Source organism: Rhinolophus hipposideros (assembly GCF_964194185.1).
Source record: "Rhinolophus hipposideros genome assembly, chromosome: 25".
Classification (NCBI taxonomy): Eukaryota; Metazoa; Chordata; class Mammalia; order Chiroptera; family Rhinolophidae; genus Rhinolophus; species Rhinolophus hipposideros.
The window spans coordinates 23,402,888-23,426,769 of NC_138071.1; the positions used below are offsets into that span (position 1 = coordinate 23,402,888).

General features: G+C 41.2%; 2 protein-coding genes across 2 annotated transcripts in view; both read left to right on the plus strand.

The window, feature by feature from the left end:
• Window positions 1-1,774: 1,774 nt before the first annotated feature.
• On the plus strand, window positions 1,775-12,015 carry LOC308492973 (olfactory receptor 5V1-like; the record flags this gene model as incomplete). Its single annotated transcript, XM_081038520.1, has 2 exons — window positions 1,775-2,811; window positions 11,079-12,015. The coding sequence occupies exons 1-2, from the start codon at window positions 1,883-1,885 to the stop codon at window positions 12,013-12,015; spliced, it is 1,866 nt and encodes a 621-aa protein (XP_080894646.1). The 5' UTR covers window positions 1,775-1,882.
• A 7,625-nt stretch (window positions 12,016-19,640) lies between these two features.
• The window catches only part of ARHGEF5 (Rho guanine nucleotide exchange factor 5), a 47,872-nt gene continuing 43,630 nt past the window's right edge, over window positions 19,641-23,882 (plus strand). Inside the window, exons 1-2 of the mRNA XM_081038257.1 lie at window positions 19,641-19,705; window positions 23,500-23,548. The gene's annotated coding sequence lies outside the window, so the exon portion shown is untranslated. The remainder of the gene's footprint in view (window positions 19,706-23,499; window positions 23,549-23,882) is intronic.

Consider the following 23,882-nt stretch of genomic DNA (forward strand, 5'->3'; position numbering starts at 1 on the left):
AGCTGTTTGAGAGATTTGCTTGCAAACCTTTCTATTGCCTCATGAAATTAAGTCATATTTTCATGAAATAATGGATCTAATTGACCACACAATGAGAGTACTACCGAAGACTGTCCTGAAGTTTTTTATTTTTTTGGATCTGAACTTCTTTTTGGTGAGTTATTTAAATATGAGAATTAATTTTTGAGTCCTTTTAACAATCTTGTCATTCCTGCAGGTTATATACACCAGCAGACAGGAAGTGTCTTGTATGTCCTAGCCGAGACATGTAGCAGGACATGGAATATGTTTAGTAGATATCTGTGGATTTTAAGTTTTGTGTTGTAGTCGTTTGCAGACAGGCAGAAGATGAGGAGACCCACACTGGTCCTTCTACTTTATTGTGTACCTTCATTATACGCTATTTTAGAGATGGCATTGCTGTCTTTGTCTGTCCCAAATGTTGCTGGACAGTTGAATTGAAAGTAACAATTCTTTATACCTGTAGGGCCAACGAATCCTATGGCTGGCAGAGACCTTACCATTCTCCTAGTTAACTTCTCACATAACATAGGAATCCCATCTTGAATAGATGGTTAATCAATCTCTGATTTAAATCATTCACCGATCATTCCTAATAAAACAAGTTCTCTTCAAGAAGGTGATTCCTGTTTTGATGAAGTTATTTCTTGGACTAAGACAAAATCATCTCCCAATAATTTTTATTGTGAATTCTGATTCTTCCTTTGAAGGAGGGTAAAACCTTTGCACTTTTGCTGATAAAAACTTTCAAATATTAACTTACCAGAAAATTTAAATGGGTAACAGATAGCTAGGAACTCAATTATGAATTTTCTGAGATTCTTATTTTGGAAATTCAGATGGATCCTGGACTGAAGAGGGATATAATATCAGATAGACAAGAAAACAGAAGCAGTAGTTCAGAAGTTACAGTGATTCAAACCTCAGAACACCCACTTTGTGGTAGAAGTGTTTTTTAAAAAATTGATAAGCCACAAATCTAAAAATACATGATAAAGAATGGTTTTTACATTACAGTTAAGCTATAAAATGTTAAAGATTCTATGTGTATAAGTCTATAGTTAGAGCTATAGTTATCAGCTATTTATTATAAATACTTTTAAAAACATTTATCAGTATTTTTTAAATCGCAGGCTGTGACTCATCATGAAATCATCCAACCAGTATTTTTACTAATGAAAGAAAGTAGAATAATATAGAAAATACCAAGTAATTTGCACACACACACACACACACACACACACTCACAGGGTGCCAAAAAATGTATAAACATTTTAATAAAGGGAAACTGTATTAAAAGTATAATACTCAATATTAGCTGATAACAAAAGAGGAATACAAGTCCCGTTTGACTCTACAATTCGAAGAGGTGCTCAACGTGGTTCCCATCAGCATCCAGACATTTCTGATGATGGCGAACTACTGCTTGAGCAACGTTGACCAAAGTATTCAGCTGTATACACAACAGGACACATTCCCACGTGTGGATGTGTGTACACTGGGGTAGGAAAGACGCACGACAAATCTCTGATGCATCATAAACAAGGAAGGTGTCCACTGCTATGAAGTCAATTTAAGTCTTAACGTATTTTGAACTATGGTGAGAGTTGGTTTGGAAATTAAGGTAAGATTTGCAGAATACTGTATTAGAAGACTAGCATTTAGTTTATACCAGTGGGGGAAAAATTCCTTCTGTTTCCCTTGGAATGCATAGTTTTCCCTTGGTAAGTGACTAACAGGACAGAAATGTCATGTAAAGATACTTTCTGAGGACATAAGCAATGACACACAGATTCACCATGTTGAAACACTTCCCTCACTCCTTCAGAATTGGTGAGCTCCGTTGTCTCCCTCCCAGGAAATGGGGGGAAATCAGACGTCTGTCACAGAGTTCCTCCTACTGGGGTTCCCGCTCAGCCGAAGGACTCAGCTGCTTCTCTTTGGGCTCTTCTCCCTGTCCTACGCCTTCACCCTGCTGTGCAACGGGGTCATCCTGGGGCTCATCTCCCTGGACTCCCGACTGCACACCCCCATGTACTTCTTCCTCGCAAATCTGGCCATTGTGGACATAACCTATGCCTGCACCACGGTGCCCCAGATGCTGGTGAATCTCCTGAATCCTGCCAAGTCCATCTCCTTTGCTGGCTGCATGACACAGACCTTCCTCTTTTTGAGTTTGGCTCACACTGAATGTCTTCTCCTGGTGGTGATGTCCTATGATCGGTATGTGGCCATCTGCCACCCCCTCCAATATTCTGTCATCATGAGCTGGAGAGTGTGCATCGCCCTGGCAGTGACTTCCTGGGCATGTGGTTCCCTCCTGGCCTTGGTCCATCTAGCGTTACTCCTACCATTGCCCTTCTGTGGACCCCAGAAAATTAATCACTTTTTCTGTGAAATTATAGCTGTTCTCAAGCTTGCCTGTGCAGATACCCACGTAAATGAGATGATGGTTTTGGCTGGGGCAGTGTCGGTGCTGGTGGGACCATTCTCCTCAATTGTGATATCTTACATTCATATTCTACGTGCCATCCTAAAGATGCAGTCAGGGGAGGGGCTCCAGAAAGCCTTCTCCACCTGCTCCTCCCACCTCTGTGTGGTTGGACTCTTTTATAGCACAGCCATTATCATATATGTGGGGCCCCAATATGGGGGCCCTAAGGAGCAGAAGAAATATCTCCTCCTGTTTCACAGCCTTTGCAACCCCGTGCTCAATCCCCTGATTTATAGTCTGAGGAGCAAAGATGTTAAAGCTGCTGTGAAGAGAATGCTTAAAAAGCAGAGAACTTCGTGAAAGCCTTCTAGAATAGTAAAGTAGCAGAGTTCTAAGGGACCTGTGAAGTCATCTCATCCAGTATCTACACAGGATATGCTAATGAGGCCTTTTCAGCTTCTTGAAATTTTCCTATGACCGCGTTCCTCCCTCAGTCAGTGCTGCACAAACAATTGAAAATGTCTTCCAGCTATCTGCATAATGTACACACTTTTAATATGGTTCTGTGAAATATTCTGAATAAGAAGAAGTACATTTGTGTATTTTTTATGCCATAATCAGGACTCGTAGACAAAATTTTGTAGAATAAAACAAGGTATTGGCAGAATATTTAAGATACAGGAGTTGGGAGAGATAGATAGCATAGTAGTTATTTAAATAGTTTAGACTTAGCAACTGTCATCTCCTTCAAAAATAAGCCTATATTGAACATATTTGATTATATGCCGACATATTTCAATGACACTGATGTTTTCTAAGATACACTCAACCTAAATTAGGACAAGTAGGAGCCACAACTTAAAGGAAAAGAATTAAGGGTGCAACTATAATGCAACCAACAGTAACAAGAAAACCCCAAAGAACGTCATAGTAATAAATACGTAGACAAATTGCAACAGCTCTGCGGCCGGCCCGTTTTCTCTGCTTGTGGAGTGTAGGTGGAGATGCGTGGCTGGTGGAGCCTAGAGGAAGAGAGCAGAATGGAAGTAACTGAGAGTCCTTGAAAAAATTATGTCTTTTCTCTGTCAATTGTCTCCTGTGGGAAATGACCAAAACTTAGACCATTCTGGCAAGTAAGAATAAACTGTAATTGTTGTGTTGACTAGTTGACCAAAGATACTAGAGCTATAAATTATCAGAAATAATTTGCTTTTGAAATTAAGAGATTTGAGATAAGTTAAATAACCATTTTAATCCAACATGAAACTCCCACACGTAATTATGAAGTGATAGAAAACAGTTCAGAAGTCGTGGGAAAGGATGTATAATGCTTTTGAATACTTTCCTCAAGTTATATACTGAATTAAACCTAAATCCTGAAACTGTATCGAAAGGAAATATTCAACTTTTAAAATGATGTGTGTTTTGGTGAATAGTGTTTTTAAAGAGGAAAATAAATGGACTTTTTTCTTATAATACATCCCTTTTGTAATAATGTCTGTTATATAGATGTTACTCCATGATGGAAAAAAAGGATGAAAACACATGATTTTATGTTCAAATAGAGCTGGGTTTTACAAAGTTCTGTCAGTTACTAAATGTGCAAACTTTGCAGTATACTTAAATTCTTTGGAATTTAGATTTATTATTTGTAAAACAAGTTCACTAATACTAAACTCACAGGTTTGCTGTGAAGTGAAAAGCGTTAAGCTATAAAATATGTTATAGCTAAGTACACAATGCTCAGCAGAAGCCATGAGTTATAATAAGAGTACATTGAGTGGTAATTATTAACATTATCCTCTACACACATTCATCATTTTTAAAGAACAAGGGCTATGACTTATAAATGAGACAATGGAAAATGAGATTTCCTACTATACTAGACAAAAGCAGGAATATTGCAAAATGTAGTCTTGTATGTGATGCAAAATGCCAAGATTTCAAATCATTTGTGAAGTAAATGACTCATAGAGTCTTTCCTTTGCAATCTCAATTCTCTAAAGAAATAACGAATATTTAAAAGTGCATAATAAATACAATTCAGAATTGCAACAATGTGTATGTATGTATGTATGGGTACACAAACATTCACAGTGTGCTTCTTTTCTATTTCTTTCGTTCACGACTGTGTTTTGTGAGATTCACTCTGGTTGTTACATGTACCTCTATTTCATTAATTTTAATTGTTTTATATCATTACCTTGTATAAACCTATCACAATTTGTCCAATTATATTTCTGGTAGAAATTTGAGTTGCCTACAGTTCTGGCTCTAATAAATAATTAATCCCTGAATGTTATTGTACTCATCTTTGGGGAATACATATGCAATCATTTCTGCTGGCGACATACTCGGAGAAATGCTGGGTTATGAATGCCCTAGACTTGGATCTGCTTTGGCTAGAACTCGTGCTAGGCTGCCTACATTGTTATTATTGTATTATCACTTTCTCATGACCTACAATGTACCTCACACTGAGCTAGATATTGGTGACACAAATACATGAGCCAAATACAGTTGACTCTGGAACAACACAGGTTTGAACTGCACGGGTCCTCTTGGATGTGGATTTTTTTTCAATAAATATGGTAAATGTATTTTCTCTTCCTCATGATTTTCTTAATATCATTGTTCTCTTCTCTAGCTTTCATTATTGTAACAGTACAGTCTATAATACACATAATATACAACATAAATTTTAATTGACTTTTTGTTATCGGTAAAGCTTCTGGTCAACAGTAGGCTATTTGTTGTTAAGTTTTGAGGGAGTCAAAAGTTATACATAGATTTTTGACTGTGCTGAAGATCGATGCCCCTAACCCCTGGTTGTTCAAGGTCAACTCTGTATGAAATTTCTACCTAGATGGGTTTACAGCCTAATGGGGGAGACTGGCATTATTCTGATAATAGTATGTATAAATACATTACTAGGTCACAAGTCTTATTTTTTCTCCTAAACAGTTGAATGAAGAATAAGGGACTTATGTATTCTTTTACGATTAGCTTACATTTCTTAATTAGCAGCAATGAGAGGTTTAGGGAGTGGGGAAGGTGAAGTTATACAGGTATGTTAGGACTACATGAATTTTAAATGTTTCCTTTAAGATGATATAGGAACATTTGTGACAACATGGATGGATCTTGAGAGTATAATGCTAAGCGAAATAAGTCAGACAGAAAAAGCAGAGCACACTATGATTTCACTGATATGTGGTATATAAACCAAAAACAACAAAAGAACAAGACAAACAAATGAGAAACAAAAACTCATAGACACAGACAATAGTTTAGTGGTTACCAGAGGGTAAGGGGGTGGGGGGTGGGTGATGAGGATAAGGGGGATCAAATATATGGTGATGGAAGGAGAACTGACTCTGGGTGGTGAACACACAATGGGATTTATAGATGATGTAATACAGAATTGTACACCTCAAATTATGTAATTTCATTAACAATTGTCACCCCAATAAATTAAACAAAAATGTTTCCTTTGAAGATATTGCTGTCTTGCCTGTTTAAAGAGCCTCTTTTTCATGTCATCTCATCCTGGTCCATATGGTGGTCTCTCCTGTGAGAATTGTTGTGTCCTTGGTGGGGAATGGCTGTTATCTGCTGAGATTTGGCCTCTCTGGAACTATTCCAGGACCTGTCTCATCTTTGATCCTCGAGTATGGGGCTGTGGAAAGCATCTTCTCTCATTATATTTAGTCAGCATCAATTTATACATCTTTGGTGTCCCATCCTGATCTAAATTAAACCTTGCTGGTGCTATGAACCTTTCTGAGATATGGCTGTGTGTTTTTTTTTTTTTATCTCTGTGTTAAATGCCATCGTATTGTTCTCTTCAAAAGAAATAAAAGTGGTAATTATACAAATCTGAACAAACATGCACCAAGTTATTGTCTTTAGCTTTATCTGAATGTTGGTGATTGATTTATCTTTCAGTAATAATCTTGTTCCGCTTGTAAAATATATGAAAGATGAACAATAGAATACTAAAAGTTAAAAAAAACCTATATATTTAAGCACAATGTTGAAGGATGTCAATAATAAGTGCTTTTAGTCTACTAGAGAAGGGAGTCCAGGTTTGGTTGAGACAGATGAAGAACACCCCACGAGTGGTTTGAAGAGTAGTATCACGTTTGAAGTCTAATGGGTAATACGAGGATAAAACTGACTTGAAACAAGGAATAAGAATTTCAGGAGTGGGAGTACTGGGAAGTAGTACTTGAATAAAGCACAGAGTGTGTGTCAGACATCAAGGAGGTAAGTGGAGCGAGGCTTCCATAGGACACAGGTTCGTTTCAGAAAAGAACCCCAATTTGCTTCCTCTTAAATATGTTTTTTTCTGCTCTCCAATAGATTAAATATATGAGTATTACTTTTATTTTGAAGTGCTCCTTCCACTACAGTTTAAAAACTAAGACACTCTAGAAAACTAGGTGAGATACACTTAGAAGTTAGAACTGGAAGGACTTTATAATCATCAAACATTATTACACAGAGAGAGAGAGAGAGACAGAGAGAGATTGATTCATTTTTTTCTTTTAATGGTGGGCTTTAACCCAGGACAAAGGAAAAAAAAAAAGTGTGGTTCAGAAATCTGGAGACATTTGAAATGGAGGGCAAACTACAGATGAAAGGAGTGGTATATCTACCCTGGCAAGTCACAGGTATCTGTGAGAAATGTGCAGTGATTGTTCGGCAATAATATTTCTCCATTGGGAGACACCCGTTTCTGTGAGATGATGTCTTAACAGGGTCCGTGGGCGCCCACCATGAGAGATGAAGAAATCACAGCGTCTCCTCCTCAGTCAGTCAGGAGGAATTGGAGAGTGGAGCAGTTGCAAGACTGATAAAAAAGTATTGAGAGAAATTAATTTATGACAATCTTGACTTTTTAATTTTTTGTGCCAGGGTCTTGTATAGTTTAGAAACATGCTGGCTTCACTCAATCCCAAGGCTCTCCCCACCCCACCCCCCAATGCCTATCCCCCAATCACACAACTCCCAAACACACAACACAAAATCCCATGGGATACTGACAGAACAAAATGAATACACTTGGGAAATGCATTCACTGGCTTACTTGCCCATAGGAACATAGCAAAGTCTTTCAATCATCTTGGGAGAATGTGATGTAATTCCACATGGTCTGACCCCTGCATCATTATTTGTGTCTGTGGGGAGGGAGTTGGGTTCAAATGATGATAGAAAAAACCTTTGCGTCCAGAAGCAAGTCTGTCATAAAGGTCTGTGATGAGAGCCATGTACCTGGGCTTCACCTCCCGATAAGGCCCCTGTAGAGAAGAGATCAATCCTATTTTTCTTCTCTGAGGTCTCTTCTAAGCCCAAGGCCATGTTGGAAGAGCAGAACACTGATGATACCACTGTAAGTAAAAGTGGTTCATAATCCCTGAGGCGGGGTCTGCAGCTAGGACATGGGAAAAGGAGTGAGTGAAATCTCTGGCTCGAAGTATTAGTGACAAAATACCGTCCACGTGTGGTCCTAAGCCTGTTTCCATAACTAAGATTCTGAAGGGCTCTCTGGGGAAGACTGCCGATCTCCAGGTGTGGCCACGACTCTGATGCTCTAGGACCCGCCTTTTCTAGGACCCTCCTTCTCGTCCTCTTGTGTCAGCTCTTGACTTTGTTGTGACTGTGTCAGAGAGGAGGAATCAGCCCACCACCCACGTAAGGTAGGAGTTGGCTAAAGGGCTACCAAGAACTTCAGGGGCCACGGGGCCCAGTTCCCTGTTCCTACACTGAGAAAACCCTCCAGTCAGAGCTAAGCGGTTTCCTTGTTCTTCCCTACGCTGCTAACTGCCGGTCCATGCAGATTGCGGGATTTTGGCCAAACTGGACCCGCTTCTCACTTGTCCAGGAGAGAAATGGCATTCTCTTGCAGGTAAAACCCAGTGTCCGTTGCTGTGAACATTCTCTTTTGGGTCCTTATTTTAGCAGAGGAATATTACACATGTAACATGTTTCCTTATGATTACTGGATCGAGAAGTTCCTCTCCAAAAATGGTTTCCAAATCCCCAATAATGGATCTTTAAGTCCTTATTCAGTGTCGTATATAAGTTAATTCATTTAATTTTCTCAGTTATCCTATGAGGTGGGGTTGATTATTCACCTCATTTTGCATATGGAGAAACCGAGGAACAGAGAGGTCCCAAAGCTAGTACGTAGCACACCCAGGATTTAAATCCAGCCAGTTGTGCTCAGAATCTGTGTTTGGTTTTTAAACTGGAGTGCTCGTTAGAATCCAGCTGAGTGTCAGAGTGACTATTGCAGATGGTAAATAATTTCTCAGTGTGAAAAGTGAACAAGTCTGTACTGCCCCTGAATGTAACCAGTGCTCTCACTGAGTGATCAATATACACTTTTACTGTGGGTGGGCCCTTTCCTTCCATAAGGTGGAAGGTGGGCCCTTCCTTCCTTCTCTCTCTTTCTCTCATTGCGGTATTTTGCATAAAAGAATTGCCTTTGGGGTTTTAATTCCTGTATTTTCTTCTTCAATCCAGGAGTGAAGTTACTTTAAAAGATTCCTCCATTTCCTTAAGTTCCTTTTTAAACGTACTTTTGAAAGTCAGCATCGAAAAACATTTACAGAAATGAAAGTAAAACGGTGTGTTTTGTTATTTAATCTCAAAAATAACAAAAAGAAAAGCAAGATAAATGTGGAAGGATTTATTGTACCATGGTTTTGTTGGCTTTCTAATCCCAATGATTTGGATGCTTCCTTGAATGTTGTGGTCTCTTTAATACTGATAGCAGCTAACATTTAGCTCCCATATCTACTAATTTAATGGTGTCTATTCTTCACATCAACCCTTTGGACGCGTTTTTTCACTGTTTTACGTATGAAAACAGTGACGTGTAGCATAGGTGATTCAAGTTTGTAAAGTTCACCTTGGAGAATCAGATTGGAATGATGGCCTCATCTACACTGGGAACTATGCTGCTTTCATCCTTATTCAAGGATCTTGCTTTTGTCAGGCCCTGCTGCTCATTTTTATGCTCTGCAAGAACCGAGAAATGGATGGGTGAAACTTTCTCCCTCATTCTGTGCGCTGAAGATATTTCCTTAATGTGTAGCTAAAGTGGATACTTAAATCTTCATTTCAGGTGTCTGTCCCTCTGTTGTATCAGCTCCAAGCCTTTTCTCAGATGAAACAAACAGACAGACAGACAGACAGACAGACAGACAAAAGAACAAAAACCACAAAAATACTGGCTTCGTGAACTGAGAAATTCAAAATGCAAAGCATACAAAGAAAAGAATAAGCTTTCCTCTTACATGCTGTGTTTTTCTGCTTGCCTGGTCCTCACAAATGAGCTGCTCGACAGTGAGTGTGTGGAGAGAGGTCACCAAGCTGCCATTACAGAGGTGTCTCCTTCTGTCCTTCCTACAAAACTGTAAAAAAGCCCAGTTTCCGTGCAGTATTACATACGGTTTGTCTCGAGTTTGCATCAGGTGAAACGAGTTGTTTCACTGAGAATTCTGTTTCCCTCTTTATTTATTCTTGCCATTTAGAAACAGTGTTTTGTTTTTTTTTATAGGCTACCGGTTTCTTTTAGAAATACCTTACCAACAAGTATTACGTGTAAAACTCTACAATTCCAGATTGTTTTCATTGTGAGCTTTCACTAGTCAACTCTGATCGTTTCGGAAAAGGAGCTAATGAGTGGCATGTTGGCCAGCTGAAGCCTCCACACACGTGCTGTCCTGGGTCACTGGCCTGGCTGCAGCAGGAGCCCAGGTGCACACATCACATGAGCACTGTGCGCTCCCAGGATTCCATCTAAGGCCCAGACAGGCTTTGCTGCCCACGGGCCCTGTCCTCAGCCTGCCCGCCCTTCCTCATCAGGCTCTCGCACACCTCACCTCTTGAAGATCTCCTATGACTCATTTGAACGCTATCCTTGGATAGAGGTTTAGTCTTTGCAGCTTCCTGTGTCTTTATTAGCTGCAAACACATGCATATAGTGCTTTTTGGAAGTAGTTATCTAATTTTCTGGCATGACATTTGTTCTCTGAAATAGGTGGGTAGAAAAGCATGGGGGAAAGCAGGCAGATAAATGAGCATAAAGAACAGAGGATCCTCATCACTTCCTTTCTTCCACCATGACGGCAGGGAAACCTAGGAAATGAAATTACCTCTTATTGCAGACGTTTTGTCAGGGTCATTTCTTGTCTAAGTACATTGATAATGAAGGCCCAGCCTCGAAGGGAAGCCAGAATACCGGAATTTTCCAGACAGCGTATGTGAATATGTGTGTGCTTCCTATTAGGTAGAGTATATAATAACATTATAATACACTTTATCATCTGTATATATACACATATATATTCTATTATTTCATTGATAAAGGGGAGTTTTTTTCTGATTAATAGGACAATACCAAGTTAGCTTTTTCTGTATATCTAAAAATAAACTATAGAGAATCCATTCAAAGGAATACATTTTTAAATGTCCACACTGTAACTGTGAGTAAACATTTTGTGTCTGGATTGCCTTACAGCTCTGACCTTCCTGTCCTGGCCGGGAGGGGGTCCCGCATGGGGGTGCCCCATGACTGAGGTATTCTTGGATTTGTGAATCTCTGTGGCAGAAGCATGGAAGGCAACCAGACGTGGATCACAGAAGTCACTCTGCTGGGATTCCAGGTCGGGCCAGCCCTGGAGTTGTTCTTCTTTGGATTTTTCTCTCTCTTCTATACCCTCACCCTCCTGGGGAATGGAGTCATCCTGGGAATTATCTGCTTAGATTTTAGACTTCACACCCCCATGTACTTCTTCCTCTCACACCTGGCTGTTGTTGACATGTCCTATGCTTCCAACAATGTCCCCAAGATGCTGGGAAATCTTGTGAGTCGAAATAGAACAATCTCCTTTGTCCCGTGCATTATGCAAACTTATTTGTATCTGGCCTTTGCTCATGCAGAGTGCCTGATTTTGGTGGTGATGTCCTATGATCGGCTTGTGGCCATCTGCCACCCGCTACGTTACTCTGTCATCATGAGCTGGAGAGTGTGCACGGTCCTGGCCGTCACTTCCTGGGTGTTTAGCTTCCTCCTGGCCCTGGTCCACGTGGTTCTCATCCTGAGGCTGCCCTTCTGCGGGCCTCATGAAATCAACCACTTCTTCTGTGAAATCCTGTCTGTCCTCAAGCTGGCCTGTGCTGACACCCGGCTCAACCAAGTGGTCATCTTTGCTGCCTGTGTGTTTATCCTATTGGGGCCCCTCTGCCTGGTGCTGGTCTCCTACACACGCATCCTCTCGGCCATCCTGAGGATCCCGTCTGGGGAGGGCCGCAGAAAGGCCTTCTCCACCTGCTCCTCCCACCTCTGCGTGGTCGGGCTCTTCTTTGGCAGTGCCATCGTCATGTACATGGCCCCCAAGTCCCGCCATCCCGAGGAGCAGCAGAAGATCCTTTCCCTGTTTTACAGCCTTTTCAACCCTATGCTGAACCCACTGATCTACAGTCTGAGGAACTCAGAGGTGAAGGGCGCCCTGAGGAGAGTGAGGTGGAAACAGAGATCAGTGTGAGGCATAGGTATCAGAGAGCATCATGGGCCAGTGCTGGGCTCCCTCTGAAGTGTGGCGGGGGCACTCGTGCCTGGTGCTCTAATAAGTGTCACATTAAAATAGACTCTGATAGGCCTACATCGATAACCTGAAAGTATGTAGACTTTAGAAAGCGAAATAGATGAAAATCTCCACGATCTTGGATAGGCTAAGATTCTCAGAGATGATCCAAAAGCACGAGACATAAAATTTGAAAAATTCATAAATACTGGACCTTTTCAAAATGAATCATTCTGCTCATCAAAATCACTATTAAGAAACAAGAAGTGTAAGTAACGGACTGTGTGTGTTACGTATTTTTTTAAAACTGTGATGGTCAGTCAGATGCAGCCACAAGAGGAGAAAAAAGAGAGGCTTGGGGACAAAACAAAGCCATTACACTCAGGTTCTGGAGACAAGGTGTGGCACACGGCACCGGGTCACGTGGGGCATATGCCAGGGTGGTCAGGAGGTGGGAGATGGGAGCAAGGGGAAGGACAGTGTAGAGCGCCCGCTGGGGGACACCCAGGGAAGGGGGTGTGCAAGGACAACTCGCAGTTCTAAGAACACATAGATCTTTAGCATGTTAAGAAAGGGCAACGTGTGCAGTGATAGTGCAGGAGAATTCCACAGCTGACAAATCCTCTGATATTCGGAGCCCAAGTTATCTTACTTTCAATATCGCATTTTAAATCTATCCGGCCTCTCTTCTCCCTTGACATATAAAACGCTGTATAATAACATGTGTTATTGTTTACTTCCTTTTTCTTGGTTCTCCTCAATCCATTTGAAAATCGACATGTCTATTTCTGATCTGTGCGTGCATTTCCTCTGAGTTTCTGCCAGCTCCCTGGCATTAAAATATTCCCCTGACAAATTGCTCTGTGATTTAATTAGAAATATCTTTTTACCATCTCTTCACAAGAAGATTTGGACATTTCTGGCTTCCATCTATCTTAATCAAAACATCTTTAAAAAAGAAATATAACGAAGTAATTTGGAAAAAAAAAACTGAGCAGGGTGCAATCGTAAACTTCAAGCCCACGAAATGATAATGCATCCCTGACCTCTAAAAGCAAAATGAAATGAAAATAAATAAATTCTACCATTTTCGCTTGTCAAACCATAACAAACTAAATAATATCTTCAAATCCTAAAGCAGATTTCTCAAATATACTGCTTCTAATTGTAAGAATAAAGTAAAAAAAAAAATGAAAATCTTTTCTCCCGCCAAATTGTAATTACGAAATAAGGTTAAAACACGAATGGGCTTCTTGGTGCTGCTGCTGAAAGAGAAGGTACGTGAGGCACCACCAGCCGTGCAGGCAGTGGTTAGGACTACAGCTTCTATGGACAGTCTCTTCACAGTGCCACAAAGCCCAGGAGTTTGGAAGATGTAGGAAGGTCATCAAGAGAAATGTTCCCAAAAACTTGTCAGAGAAGATGGCTGCAAAATAATTCCCGGGACCACAACTGTATGTAAGAAGAGGTACCCAAATTTACATCCTGCAGATGGCTATTCCAGTCCTTAGCCATGGTGTTTAAAAATCCTTTACTACCCCAGTGTGGCCTGCAAAAGTTTGGGAAGGAAGACTGAAGACTTGATTAAGAGGACAGATGAATAGAAGCAAATGATGAAAATTAATATTTTATTTGATAACTTAGCTCACAATAAATTATGTAGGAACAAACGCTAATGGGGGATTCTCCTTCTGGTATGACAGTATGACAAGCTCTGTGGACATTTTCCCCAGTAAAAAAAAAAAATGTTTTTAAACAACTAGTTACAGTTTCTGGAAATGGCCCGAAGGGCATACAGCTAATGAAACATTTATTCAAGAAAATCTACTAAAGTTCAGTAAGAAGAGCAAGAGTCTGGGATATCTGAACCAAGATCAGCTGCCTCTCTTTCCCTCCTTAATTCATGGAGAAGGGCATTCCACTCTAACACCTGCAGCCCAGACCACAGGGTTCCCCCTCAGTCCCTAACTTCCCATCAGAGAATGTCTCCAAGGAGGGGTGGGACAGCAGCCTCTTATCCTGCCCCCAAGCTTCCTGCCACTAAGGCTAAGCTCCGGGTGATGGAGGCAGCCACGTGGGGAGCCCCACTCATGGGACAGCGACTCATCCTTGGGCACAGCACCACTCTAATGTGGTGGTCCTAGCCAGAAAGGCTAGTCAAGAAGACCTGTGGCTACTGCCCTCCATATCGAGAGCCCAATTCCTAAAATGGAGATATCACTTAGGGAGAAATATGCCCTTGTCCCCACCCTGAGCCATAAAACCGTGACTCATAAAGTAGCCAGTAATCTCTCCCAAAGGAGCTGATTTTATTTGCAGCTAAGTTTGGAGAAATTCAAGCCCAAGGGCTTTCTCAAAAACTGCCAGAAGTTATGGTGAAAACCAGTTGGGAAGAGATTGTTGGATTCCTTGGAGATACCGGCTAAACTGGAGGCTGGCTAGTTTGCACGCAGGAACTGGAGAAAGAAGTAGCTGAAATGTATCCTCTGAGGGGTCAAAAGGAATCTTAAATGCTAAAGTCTCCATCTGATTAATCCCTTAAAAGGACCCAAAATTTGGTTGGCTCTTTCTCTCAATCAATTTATGCCCTGGAGCATTGTTGAAAATATCCCACAGTTAGTCGAGTTTTTAACAGCTGTCCATGGTCAGGGAAATAGGCAAAGAACCTTGTCAAAACCATCTCCTCCCTGGGTGACTATAAGCTTAAGACAAGGTTGCCCTCCAGGAAAAGTGACATCCTCTGATATAACACTTAACTCTGACCTACGGGTGGTGGGGAGAATAGTGTAAGTCACTAAAACAATCCAGCCAGTGAACAAACAAATAAACAAGTAACCAAGCAGATAACAATAAAAAGCCCCAGAGGACAGTAGGGAAGGTACCGATTCCCAGAGTTTTAACTCAAAGGTCCAGTTTCCAACAAAAGAATTATGAGACATGCAAAGAAACAACGTATGACCCACACTCCAGAAAAAAAGCAGGCAACAGAAATTGCCTGTAAGAGTGACCAGAGGTTGGATTTAATAGACAAAGACATCAAAGTCGCCATTATAAATATGAACTAAAAAATGTGTTAAAGGAGTAAAGGACTATACCAATTTGGACCACCATGTTACATTTCTCTAGACCAAAGAATACATTTTATAGCTCCTATTGTCCAACAAAGGGCAAAGAGATATCCCATCACATAGACATATTATGCTGCACGTCATTCTCTGCGTAATGGTGTGATAGAGAATTAGAATGGGCAAATTAAACATCTGTTATCTAAAATAGGAAGCGATGAAGGTACAAAGGATTTGCTTACATACCTTCATGAGTGTGTGCTAACACTGGACATGAGTGGGACCAAGGGAGAGTTCCCACTCAACAGATGCCTCCACTTTCCTGGGGGATTGGAGAAAAGGGGGTGGGGAGGACCCTGGTACCACTGTACAATTCTTCCCCACACCATCTCAATTTCCTGTTTTCCTGCCTTATGCAGTGGCCCCGAAACCAGGGCTGCAATTGTGGTTGCCAGAAGCAGTGATAATCCCTAAGCAAGAAACTATAGCTTAGCTATACCTTTAAACATTTATGCCAGAATTTCCAAAGGCTGCTGGGATGCATGTGTTTCCAACCCATCTTGCAAATCTGGGGTTGACAATGAAAGTAGCTATATTGCCTAGTGGTTGAGATAGCCCATTAGTTCTGAACCTATGTAATCCTCCCCTATAGAGATGGGACAGACTGAGAGACACTTGTTGGCAATGTGTAATAGCACAGTGGCTGAACCTAATATCCCTTCTAAAGGTGGAAAACTGGGTTAAAATTGATGATAAATGGAGAAAAGGAGAAAAAGTAGCTGAGAATAGACAAATGAATAATTGAATTACATAATAAGGGAAATCTAATATTACCTTTGTGCCTCAAGAAAGGCTCACAGCTAGAGAATGATATTATTTCTTAACACAATTATATCAGATGCAGAAAATGGTGAGGTCATCTGTTTGCCTGAACGGATCTTGCTTTTGAAACCTGACAAGGTCAAATAGAAGAATGCAATCCTGAGTGGCGTTGTATTGGGATACATTTTGGTCATATGTTAGGATGATAAACTGGGTCGATTGTTGGTGACTGAATGGAATTCTAGTAATGTAGCAGTAACTTTTGACTCTTATTTTTTAGGTTGCTTCTACTACAAAGGCTTTCATTTGGGAAGAAATTTCCAGAAACCACTCTCCACATGGTCATCAGACCATTTGTTGTACAATTCTAAGCTGAGTGTGGGGACAAAGCCCCAGAAAGCAGTTTCCAGGCTCTCGGCCTCACATGGAAAGGTGCTGGCTCAGATAGTAAATGGCCATCAACTATGATTGCATGGCCATCAGCTGTGGCTAGTTGGCCGTCAGCTGTAATCAGTGAGCCATTGGCCAGTAATACAACAGCCGTGGCTACGCTAGCAGAAAATGGGGGCTAGCAAGAAGATGGTGGCTGAGCCAACAAGAGCGGATTGCAGAGAGGCGGATGCCGCCAGCGAGAATATAGTGGTATGACTCCCCTACTTATGGCTCGGTGGGTGTTCCTTTTTGGCCTCACCATGTCCTGCGTTCTTATGTGGGGAGTGGGAGCTGAGACCCTGCAGGCCGCCCCGCACGACACATGGCACAGCGAGCAGGGTACGGTGCCGGCCAAAGCTCTCCAAAGGGTTGTGGAACAGTTTGTGTCTATGAACACTTGGTCTCAGAAAGACCAGGAGGAGCAGTTGCCTGAGAGTTGGACCCCCGTGGAGGGGTGGGAAGACGGACGGTTCTCCAACCAGCAAAGCCGGAGAAAGTGAAGGTTGTTGCCGCCCTGTGGGCTGGGAAGTGCTTGCTGAGGCACTCCGGATGCGGGACTTGTCCCAGGAGGAAACGCTTGCTGAGTCCTCCGTGGGAGATGAGGGTGAGGTCAGAGTCGTCCCTCACCCCCAGGATAGCCCTGGCGAATGACTATGGACTCTGGGGAATTGCCTTCCATCCCTAATTTAATGGACTACTTGACTATTTGGGAAGATACCACCATGTAGTGGAACTGGCGGATGTTTGCTTTTGTGTCTTGACTGGCCGCCATCGAGAATATGTAAGCACCTTGACTGTGAGCCGCTGTTGTTCCAGCACGGTACCCCGAGAGGCCCAGAGAGAGAGTGGCAGTGCCCTGAGAGCCCTGGCTGAGCCCAGGAAGTCTGGCTGTGCCCAGAGAGAGTGGCAGTGCCCTGAGAGCCCTGGCTGTGCCCAGGAAGTCTGTCTGTGCCCAGAAGTACTGGTGGTGCCCTGAGAAACCCCGTCTGTGCCCGGAGAGATTGGTGGTACCCTAAGAAGCCCAGGAAGTCTGGCTGTGCCCAGAAGTACTGGTGGTGCCCTGAGAAACCCTGGCTGTGCCCAGAGAGCCTGGCTGTGTCCAGGATATTGTATTCACCTCCAGGCTCCTCGCACAGGGACCCTTGTGGAAGACACTTGTCACGTAGATTGTGAGGCAAGACCCTGTAGGGGTGGAGTGTGGGGACAGAACCCCAGAAAGCAGTTTCCAGGCTCTCGGCCTCACATGGAAAGGTGCTGGCTCAGGTAGTAAATGGCCATCAACTGTGATTGGATGGCCATCAGCTGTGGTCAGTTGGCCGTCAGCTGTAACCAGTGAGCCATTGGCCACTAATATAACTGCCGTGGCTACACTAGCGCAAAAAATGGGGGCTGGCAAGAGATGGTGGCTGAGCTACCAAGAGCGGATTGCAGAGAGGCGGATGCCGCCAGCGAGAATATAGTCATATGACTCTCCTACTTATGGCTCCGTGGGTGTTCCTTTTTGGCCTAGCCACATCCTGCGTTCTTATGTGCGGAGCGGGACCAGAAACCCTGCAGGCCGTTCCGCAAGACAAATGGTGCAGCGAGCAGGGTCCCCCTCACGACACTGACTGATCACTGTGTATCTATAAACCTTGATAATCAAATACTGAGAAGGGTCCCTGGTTATAAGCGACAGAATATGGCAGCTGCGTTTCTAGCATGCCATGGTATGCTGTGCACAGGTAAACATTTGCTTTGTGAGTGGAAAACTATTAGAATGGTAGGAGACAATGAGTTTCAGATGGGAATAGAAAGTAGTCTTCACATGGTAGGTATGAATTCCCTGAGAAATGGCCCCACCCTGAAAGGAGGAAGTTTTTAGATGGCCTTAATTGCATATCCAGTCTAAATTATGTCTAGGTGGAACTACCACTTATCTAACTCTAATATTGGGGTCCCAGTATTTTAGAGGGTAACATATATCATAACTGCACTTCATTAGTACACAATGGAAATAACAAGCTTGGTGGATTGCCCATAAAACAAACAAAACAATGGTTTTAGGAGAGAGAAGCTATCTATGTATCACTGGACATGCTGAAGTTACTTTTATGATAAGTGATAGTCAGTGGAAAAAGATTTGTTAACTAGAATGAGCAGATTAGAGACAATTCTCTTCCGGGAGGAAGGCAAGGGATAGGAATCAGCCTGGAAATATGTTGACACTTCAGTGAAATGGGTCAGGTGAATTCAACCGATAATGCTGGATACAGTTAGGGCTCAGTCCTGCCCCAACAGGACCTCTGAACCGTTTGGATACAACTGGAGGCTAAAGTAACTGTGGGGCAATGGCCCTCCATTCTAGCTGCAAAACATGCCCAATGCTAACAGATAATGTACATGTTTTTATTTCAGTGAATCCTGACTGTGTTATCTGAGTGCTGAGTTCTTCAATACGTCACTAAAAAATGATGTATATGTTTATAGAAATGTCACTTTTATTCTTTGAATAGTCAACACTATCAAGACAAGTTATTTCAGTTTAATTTTAACAAGCTATGGACAATTTTGAGTTATAGATATTCAGGTTTATGTTCTTAAAGGGTTTTCCTAAATTTTAGTATGTGTGATAATCCCAAATATTACACTGAATTACTGATTATGTTGCTTCTACATTTTCATGTGTATGAAAATATCTACTTACCACCAATAGTCCTAAGGTATTAACAGCAGAAATAGATTCTCTGCACAGGTTTTCAGTTTACTGCTTGCTCATGAGAGGCAGTTTTGCTGATTTCCACAGGCTGTCATAGAATGTAAACATTTGAGAGCATATTTACATCAAATATTATCCAACTGTTATTTTCTTTTGTATGTATTTATATTTTGGATATGTTCGTGTTCCACTCTGACCACTTTTAGAAGCTCTCCAAAGGTGAAAAGTTTCATCAACTTGATACGTAATAGAAGCCATGTTATTTTGAGGTGATGCTTTTCCTATTTTAGTTTATTGGCATCATAAGATTTTACGTTTAAATTCTGATTGTCTTAGTTCACACTTTCTATTTTTATACCCTAAAATGAATTTTTATAACTGATGATGTTGGAGATAGAAAAACGTGTACTAAAACTAGTTAGATTTCACAGGATTTTTGTCATTTACATCAGTTTCCTAATTTCTATCTTTTCTGCAGTTCACCTGTGCTGAAAAGAGAAGTAAAGAAAAAATTCTAATATTTATGGATTACTGACTATGGACCAGACCTTTTTATATAATCGGGAGCACTTTTCTGCCTCCCCATATAAATATGTAGTCCTTCTCACAGTGGACATGTGCAAACGAAGCACAGGTAAGCATATTCTTCAAATGTGATACCTGTACAAGATTTTCAAGTTTATGCCATGAATCACACTGGGGATCACACTATAACGAATTCATTCGTTTGTAAATTGCACAATTGCTTGATACAAAATTCCTAACCCTCTTATGTCCAGTATAAGAAAGAAATATCAATCAACATGAGAACACCTTAGTTGCAAATATCTCCACCCTCCTGGGAGAGGTTGGCTTCCCAGAAGCGAAGAGAGATTAGACTAGAGAATATATCCAAAGATCAACCTCCATTGGTGGTTTGTGCTCTGGAAAATCCTCCCTCAGGCAGGTTCTAATAAGCCCCCAGGGACACCTTGTGACTCGTAGCAGTCCCCAGTCCACTCCCTGCCTCCATAACCAGCGCTCTGCAGCCTCTCCTCACCTTGAGTTGTTACTTGGGGTCAGCTGGTTTGTCTGGGACCTTTCATCCCACCTGTGCTGCAACACAAGGGACCCACGTTACAGTGGGGAGATGCTGAACGACAGAGGTTAAGCCAGGAGCTTATTCACAGTCACACTGGTTCTGCTTCCCTACATCCAGGGACTGTCACGAGTGATGTTGTCTCGGAGGGTTACTCTGTGGCTGGCTGTGTTTCCTAATTGTGCGTCCTGCTGGGGGTGACAGCCGAAATAGAAAGAGAGAGTTGCTTTGCGTCTCCTTCCGGGGAGAGGTGGGCATGTGCTATATCTCACAGCCTACCCCTCAGTGAGCCCTCAGTAGCCGCCAGCTAGGTGGAGCCCATCAGGGAGCAGTGCCCCCTTTTCTGAGGATTCTGCCCCACTTTCAGTCAGAACCCAGAGGGGGCTTTGCAGCTCCCGCAGAAGCTCCCAGAAAGCAAGTCCCTACCCAGCCTTCAGGTGGTCTCCCCTTCTGAGGTCCTCGAGTCCAAGTGTGGTTGCTAAACAGGTTGCCTTATTTTCTTTTACTATCAGTTCCTCTTAGATGTCTTGTAGTATCCAGTCTTTGTTTGACTTTTTCTCATACTGCTATTTGTTTTAAGCGTAGGTAGGGAAATTCAGTCTTCTCTAAATATGTGCTGATGATTCTTCTGCTCTGGGGAGAGTTAAGGAAAAAGCAATGCTAACTTAGTTGAGCATATGTAATGTGTGTGTACAATTATGTGTGTGTGTGTCACAAGTAACGTGTGTGTACAATTTTATTAATTTCATTTTATACAGCAGAGAAGTAGCTGCATGCAAGTGATAACCTTGTGAGCATTGATGCTAGATAAAAGAGTAAAAATTGTCTGTGTGATGGATTTAGGTTAAATATATGGAATAATTTTCTTAAGCCAGAGAAAATTACACCGAGATCTATATTATGGAGTAAACTTACATTTCAGGAAAACTGTTGTTAGTTCAGTCCTTGTGTTTGTCTCACCAAAAATGCCACAGTATGTAATCTATGCTGCCCATACATATCTCATCCCCATCCGTAACTTGGAGGAGAAAGCCAGGCACACAGAAATTACTCAGTACTTTTAAATATTAAACTTTCCCAACCCTAGAGTGAAAAGAGGGGGGTGTGTGTGGTTGAGGTGGTAGAGGCAGTACAGAAAAGGGAAGGGGTTGCTACCTAAAGGATAATCCCTTCAGTTTTTAATAGAATTGTCACAGTTTTGTGCTCTTTTTAGTCCCTAATATCTCTTCAACTGGTTGCTCACTTTCCCAATAAAGACATAACAAAAAATCAGAAGCCAAAACGTGCTTTACTAAGCCTTCAACAGCATGTAATCCACAAAGTCCCATTGTTGACTACATTGTTATAATAAGACTTTGCAAAGTTGACTTTCAGAGGGTATTGGCCAATAAGGGGAATGATTTCAAGGGACTACTGTGAGCCATGAAGAGGCCATGTATGACGGATACACTCAGGCTATCCAAGAAGCTGTTAAAGACTGACAATAATTACTCCTAGTTATTGAGTGTTCACTGTGTAGCAGGAATAGGCTCAATGTATAGCATGTATTATCTCAAATAATCTTCACAACAGCTTCATGAAACGGGTACTATCACTTTTTCCTTTTAAAAAAACCAGGAAATTGGGGCGTGGAGAAGTTAAATATACTCAAAGTCGTACAAGTAGTAAATGCGTGTCTGCCCCCTAAATGCATGCCCTTTAATTGCTGCTCTGTAGTGCCTTTAATTTTTTTTTCTCTTGAAAATCTGACTCAAAGAGAGCTCATTAATGTTTGGTTATCTCAGATTTAATCAGACTGATACCCAGTCAGTCTACAGATATTTATTGAACACCTACAATGTTCCAGGCACCGTGCATGGTCAAATATGTGATCTTTTTATGATTGACTAGATCAAAAATATGTCTTCAGTCTAAGAGCATAGTTTAAAAACAATTTATGGTTAAATTAATTCTGAAGTACAATGAGATAGTTATTGGCCATTATGGTATCAAGAGAGAATATTTCAATATCCCAGATAAGTGGGTTGACAGATCTTATTGCTATTATGAATTATTAGATAGTATTTTCCAAGATTGTTTATAAGACAGTTCACCTGAATGCAGACTTCCCATGTTTGAGAAAACACTCAAATATTGGAACTGTTGATAAGTCTCTAGAAAGACTGTGGGATACATATGGGGGAGGTAAGGAAGAGGGATTCTGAGAATGGGGAATTGTGGAAGAGCACTAAGGAAAATTGAAAACAGCGACAGAATATCATAAAGAGAACCAGAGAAGGGAAGAGGTCAGGACAGAGACAATGGTAGAGTGAGAGGGAGACCCAGCCATCAAGAGAAACAGAGAATTCAGAGCAAGGAAAGTTACCAGGGATAAAGAGGGACGTTACATAATGGTAAGGGTCAGTTCTTCAGGAAGACATAGCAATTATTAACACCTGTACAACTAACAACAGAGGAAAAATACACGAGGCAAAAACTGATAGGACTAAAAGGAGAAATCGATGAATCCACTATTATAGATGGAGACTTCAACATCTCTCTATCGTTAATGGACAGACCCTGCAGGCAGAAATCAGTAGCTGAACTCAACACACCATCCATTGACTGGATGCAGTGGACATCTATAGACTACTTCATCCAACAGCAGCAAAATACGCATTCTCCTCAAGCTCACATGGAAATTCGTCAAGATAAACTGCATTCTGGGTCATAAAACACACCTGAACAAATTTAAAATCATAGAAATCATACAATGTCTTCTCTTAGACCACAATGGAATTAGAGTAGAAATCAACACCAGAGAGATAGCTGGGAAATCCCAAAATATTTGGAGATGAAACAACACCCTTCTAAATAACATGTGGGTCCAAGAACAAATCTCCAGAGAAATTTAAAATTATTTTGAACTAAAGAGAGAGGAGGTCTCTCCTGGGCACATTAGCTGTACCCAATACTTCTCATTCCTTACTAGTAAACCATCCAATACTTGAGTTGAACTGAGGATTTAAAAATAGCTTTCAGTTTAGAAATGCTGCGTGACTCATGCCCACAACATTTGAAGAGAGTTTGTCAGTTCATCAGATCTTAAATTTTACTTTTTGAAACATAAACTCTGTCTAGTACTGACAGGTTTGTTCATGTGTAGAGAAATTATTTCAATATTAGATATTTACTTTGAAACCATGAGTTTCCTGGATAATTTATTAGTCAGCAAGCAATTTGCCAATTTTTAAATTACTGACTTGTACATACATGTAATGTGTATCATTTGTAGCATAAAACAATGTATGAACGTTACATTTGGAACTGGAATAGTAGATTTAATTTCCTTTTTTTTTTTTTTTTTTTAGTTTCTCATTTCTGCCAATCCTTTGACAAATATAATCTATTTGAGTTCAGGTAAGGTGCTTTTAATACGTGTAGAATAAGATAAAATATTGGGAATGAAGAAAAAATAGAAAGGTCTTTCAAGACCAATGCTTAAACGTTTTGGAGATTTTACAGTTATTCTTATCAAAGTTCAGTCTGTTCTTTTTTGTCTTGGAAAGAATGTCCTTAATTGGGTATGATTATGGTAGGCAAGATTTAAGCAAGCCAGAAATTCCATATCCAGTTTAGCGATGGTCCAAAAATTCAATGTTGAGGTATACTCTCATTCATTCATTCATTCATTCATCCATTCAGTAAACATTTGGTAAGTGCCAGAATTACCAAACTGGGTACACAAAGGTAC